Source organism: Aplysia californica, unplaced genomic scaffold, assembly GCF_000002075.1.
Source record: "Aplysia californica isolate F4 #8 unplaced genomic scaffold, AplCal3.0 scaffold01055, whole genome shotgun sequence".
NCBI classification, from domain to species: domain Eukaryota; kingdom Metazoa; phylum Mollusca; class Gastropoda; order Aplysiida; family Aplysiidae; genus Aplysia; species Aplysia californica.
The window spans coordinates 200,648-206,058 of NW_004798325.1; the positions used below are offsets into that span (position 1 = coordinate 200,648).

The 5,411-nt window shown below is 46.6% G+C and overlaps 1 protein-coding gene across 1 annotated transcript in view; it reads right to left on the reverse strand.

The window, feature by feature from the left end:
* Window positions 1–1,203: 1,203 nt before the first annotated feature.
* The window catches only part of LOC101851160, a 6,334-nt gene continuing 2,126 nt past the window's right edge, over window positions 1,204–5,411 (reverse strand). Inside the window, exon 2 of the mRNA XM_005111414.3 lies at window positions 1,204–3,720. Within this exon, the coding sequence (XP_005111471.1) occupies window positions 1,890–3,720 (1,831 nt within the window). The 3' untranslated portion in view covers window positions 1,204–1,889. The remainder of the gene's footprint in view (window positions 3,721–5,411) is intronic.

The following is a 5,411-nucleotide window of genomic DNA, read 5'->3' on the forward strand; positions in this document are numbered from 1 at the left end:
TCTCTCTCTCTCTCTCTCTCTCCTTTTCTCTCTCACTCCTTTTATCCATCACTCCTTGCAAAACAATGACACACAACATGGCAACTGTAAGGAAAAACACGGGGAATAAACGTGAAATAAAATGTGATTATGAGAGTGAAAACTACTTCTAAGATCGTACCACACATTAGCCTGCACCTTCAAAGACAGAAACTCAGATTACTTGCTTTGTGGCCTACACAAAAATCAAGAGGGGTCAGAAACAGAACTAAATCTCGTCAAATACAAAACCGAATCACATGGTTCTATCTGTGAAAGGAGTGATGGATAAAAAGAGTCAAACGGCTGTCGAATTGAAAGAAGAAACAGTGGTGTTCGTAAAATATATATTGTTGGAGGTTACATGTGGCGCGACATTCTGCAACGGAGTATTGACGTCATATTATTATTTTTAGCAACGGGAATTCGTTTTGTCAAAGACGACCCAAAATTTGCAAGAAGAGGAGTCCTCCGTTCTGCACATGGTTGCTCAACTGCCAAAAATACAGAGATCTTGATCGTCTTGATCGTTTAGGGATTTGAAAAGAGAAGAGCTTGGGAGAACAACAATACTAAACATGATAGGGTCATACGGGGGCACACGGTAGTTGTCACTGTCAAATTATGGGCTAATCTGAAGAAAACGCGCCAACTTTTGACAAGGGCAAGGGCGCCCTCTGGAAAAAGCCTCTAAATGAGAGTTCTTGACTTTTTTATAATGAAACATCAAGCGTTATTGATTTTTTAGATATTCAGGTACCCAAAAATGGAGAAAGTTAAAAATCGATTTTTTTTAACCCAAACATCGGGTTTGCCAGACCCGTGACATGCCTTAACAGGACTTGCTACACAATATAGGGAGACAACAGTTTCGATACCCATTCTTCATTGAGTTACCGTAGACTCTAGTGTAGTAGATAGGCTAGGCTCTAGCGGAAACTTGGATCAAATTGGTGCTGCGAAGAGGAGTTTCATGCAACTTTCTCCTTGTGCGGGAAGAAATTAGCCTAGATTTCTCTACAGTGACAAAAATAACTTTGGTGCAAAGATTTTGTTTGCTCCTAGCAGACACTACCGCAAGCGGTGCCACGAGCATAACCCATCCTCGCTCTCTGTCTCTTAACTGGCGCAGCCAGCGGGTGACGGATTGCAAGGATGTAGTAATGTAGATCTAGAGCACTGACTGGTTTAGAACAATTAGAAAAAGGAGGGGGGGGGGTGTGAAGGCCAGGGTTAGGTGGAGCGCTTGCACCAATTGAATCAATGGTGCGCCGCCACTGTTGTCACGTCCTGGATCCTTTGTGTCGGTGCGTAGACGTCCATGTTTGGGCATGCCATGTCCCCGCGGCCTATCCCACCCAGTGGAGTATTCATCATTGCAGTGACCAGAACTAGGCGATTATGACCGTCTAGGACCAGAAGGATCCTTGGAGATGCACTTGATTGGAGGTAGAGCACAAGCCAACAACAGGGGGTGTGTAGAAGAAGTAGGTGAGGGTAGTAGAGGAGGACACTCACTCAAGGGAGAGTGAGAGTGTGTTGGTGGGGGCATAGCGTTCTGCCCTCCGCACCTTGTGAGGTCACACCTATTCCCAGCCAGTTGTTTTTACCCCTCCTGGCAAAGGGGGTTTGGTTTGTTGGCGCCAACGATTTGCCATTTGCCAGAGCCTCGTCAGTGCAAACAGGGATCATCACGGGTAGGTGCGGTTGGCTAGACTGGGAGACGCTTGGGTGTTTCTCATCTTTTAAATGAGGCCCTTCTCAGCCCTTGATCCCCACCTGTTTTTATACAGTCACTCATCGTTATAGACCAGCTGATGTTCCGAGACTTAAAAACCTCTTTTGCTAAGCGCAGTCGTTCTTGGCATTGTCTATGTCTGGTCTAGAAACGTATTAAAAAAGGAGTCAGCTTCTTTTTGGATATGAGTACAATGAAAAGCCATTGGAGTCTTCAATGAGCGATGTGTAGCATAAAAAGGGTTATCAGAAACCACCATATTACGGTTTTCGATGATTCCCTTATCTGATGTGCTGTCATCTGATCCAGTGTCTATCTCGTCATAATGGTTGTCACTACTTTCTCTATATTGTTGGGTAGGCATAACGTCTATAGGCTCAATATAGCCATCTTCTGATTCTAATTTCACAGCTAGGACTTTGTTCGAATTTATCTTATTCTCACCGCCCAATTCGTCATTACCACTAGACTTCCAGTAAAGCGTATCATGAAGGTAGAGGGTACGGTTGTACAGTTTACGGCACGCGATGACAACGAAACAGCAGGCTAGCCCAGCCACGGTCACGAAAAGGGAGACTATCACCGGAAGTTTCCAGTCCCCGGGACCACCTTCTCTGCTTGAAAATTGACCGAGGAAATCAGTCGAGACGACGGTGACGTCAAGATCCACCTGCCCGTGGTAGCAGCGAGTCGCATGCTTGGCCGAACATACACACGAAAATGCTCCTTTGTCTTTCGTGTCCAGCGTGAAATTGGCGCTCGCTCCCACGGCTGACTCGCGTAGGATGACATTGCCGCCATTTTCAGAGTCCCGTGAAGATGTTAGTAAGTTGAGATCGGTGCGCGTGCAGCTCACGGTCGTCTCCTGCACGTCCGGCGTCCCTCCAGCGGGTACAGAGCACTGGAGACTCAGCGCCGTTGAGTTCTGCACGAGAGTTATCTTCTTGGGCAATTTCTCTCCTCCATTTACAAAGAAGAATTCTGGCTGACGAGAAGGCGGCCATCGCAGCTGAAGCGACAAGGAGTCTGTGATGTCATCGTCTCTCACCTCCTGCCAATTCGACGGTACAGCAGAGCAAGAGATGAGTATACCTTGATGCTCGGGCCTGACTCTGATCTTGTGTGTGGATATGAACATGTACGGGTGTCCGGTCGGGTCTTCTACTGACCAGACGTCAGAAGAATTGATCTCTTTCCCGAAGACAGTCCACCGGAAATAAGGCTTGGATTCGAATCCAGTGGCTTCGCACCGAGGCGTGATAACGCTACCCTCTTCAGGGCAGATGTCTACAGGAGAATCGACGAGGGACAACGAGACGTGCACTACAGACCTACTTATATTGACAGCTGTCGGTTGCACTGGTACGGACATTTCTCGACGGTTGATGGTTCGAACCCTAGGATACATCACGACAAAGTACCTGTAGTAACCCTTCACTGGCCGGAACAGACGCGCGGAGCACGTCGGCTTGATCTGAGGAGGTGTCTGTCTGTAGCCTGTGCCTGCCACCCTCGTGGTGTAGTGAACCTTTCCCCCAGGAATTTTCATCCGCCGATTCATCTGCTCCTCGATCTGGATCATATCACAGAGGAGGGCGGGAAACACGTCTTGGGCCGAGCAGTCCACCTGGATAATGTTGTCGGAGAGCAAGTGAGACTCACATTTGGGGTCCCGGGGTTTAACGAACACGCTGACCTCACAGGTGTGGAAGACCGTGAGAAACTTGAACTCATCTCGTCTTCCGGCGACGCTCATCACTCCACACGACAATCGAGAGTGGTGGTCTAAACGGGACAGAGTTTGAACCTCCATTCTACTGTGTAAACCCTGCGAGGTTTTGGAGGTGACTGTAGTCACAACTTGCGATTCGGTTAGGCTACAGGAGTTGTTAGACTTTCCATGAACACACACGGACAGCACCTGTGACTGCCCATCTGCCTTTTCCCACACCCATTTAACGTCCCTGTGAACAGAAAGGCAAAACACATTGGTCAACCCTTTAAAAAAGAAAAAAGCAACAACAAAATAAAAAAGCAACAAACAAACAGACCAGAGCACACTTTCATGTACTGCACTTCCGTCCTGCCCTTTCATCAGCAAGTCCACCTAATTACCTTGTACCTTCTTTGACATCCTTTCGGGATTTCCCTATATGCACTGACGTCATCTATCTCTTAAAATCGCGAGGCGGAGCCCTCCTGATATGGCAGCATCGCCAAAATGTCGGTGAGAAAATCTCTCCAGAACTCCCCTCAGATGCTACAAGTAGTGGTGGTAGTGATGGTGATCGTGGTCGGGTTGTAGAATATGGTGATGATTGTTATCATTGTCGTTGTTATTGTTGTTGCTGCTGCTGCTGCTGCTGCTGCTGCTGCTGCTGTGTTGTTGTTGTTGTTGTTGTTGTTGTTGTTATCGTCGTAGATTCTTAATTAAAGTCGAAGCAGTATACACAATCATGATATGGGCACACTGTTAGCTCGGTTGACATCAGGCTGGGCTATGGCGTTCAATTATCAACGGACGTTCTTCAACATGGGTTGCCAAAGGAGTTTTCAAGACTCGCCTCCTAATTGGATTGGCCTATCTTTCCCACATAGAAACAATTCTTATCTTACAGTGTTGAACTTGACGCTAAAACCATGCCTTGGAATCCAACCATATACTTTAATCGTTTTTATAAATAATTAGATAGGTAGGTAGGTAGGTAGGTAGGTGAGTAGGTAGGTAGGTAGGTAGGTAGAGTGGTAGATAAAAGGATGGGCAGCTTGATAGGTAGGTAAGTAGCAAGGCAGGCAGGCAGGCAGGCGCGGGTAGGTGGGTGGGTAGTTAGGTAGGTAGGTAGGGAGAGAGGTAGGTAGAGAGGTAGGTAAGTACCCAATCAGGCAGGCAGACAGGCAGGCAGGCAGGCAGGCGCAGGTAGGTGGGTAGGTAGGTAGGTAGATCGGTCGGTCGGTCGGTTAGTAGGTAGGTAGGTAGGTAGGTAGGTAGGTAGGTAGGTAGGTAGGTACATAGGTACGTAGGTAGACGTGCAGACACTGGTGGTTAGTAAGAAGCGTACGTCGTACTGATAAGTCTGATCACTGATACAGAAAACCTTTTGCGGTCCGTCACGCATGAGCAGGTAGTAGCACTAATCCAAAGGTAAACAAAAGCCTCTTTGGTTTCTTTGCCAGCTTTGGCTTATCTCAAGAAACAGGCTTGAAAGGTGTTACGCTCTAATGTACATTTAGTTGGCGGTCTTCTTCCACACTACCTGCGGCCTGCTTACCAAAGATAACAAAATTGAAAGCTTTGTGTAAATGACCTCTTGGTAACAAGAAGGCACGGGATTCAAATTGCTAGAACAGAACAAAGACTGTTGTAAAGAGTTTTAAAAAGAAAAAATTATGTAACGAATATCAATCGGGAAAACAAATAAACAGCCCAAAAAGTGTTTTCTGTAAAAGGCTTCTTCTTCTTCTTCTTCTTCTTCTCCTTCTCCTTCTTCTTCTTCTTCTTCTTTTTCTTCTTCTTTTTCTTCTTCTTCTTTTTCTTCTTCTTTTTCTCCTCCTCCTCCTCCTCCTCCTCCTCCTCCTCCTTCTCCTTCTCCTTCTTTTTCTTCTTCTTCTTCTTCTTCTTCTTCTTCTTCTTCTTCTTCTTCTTCTTCTTCTTCTT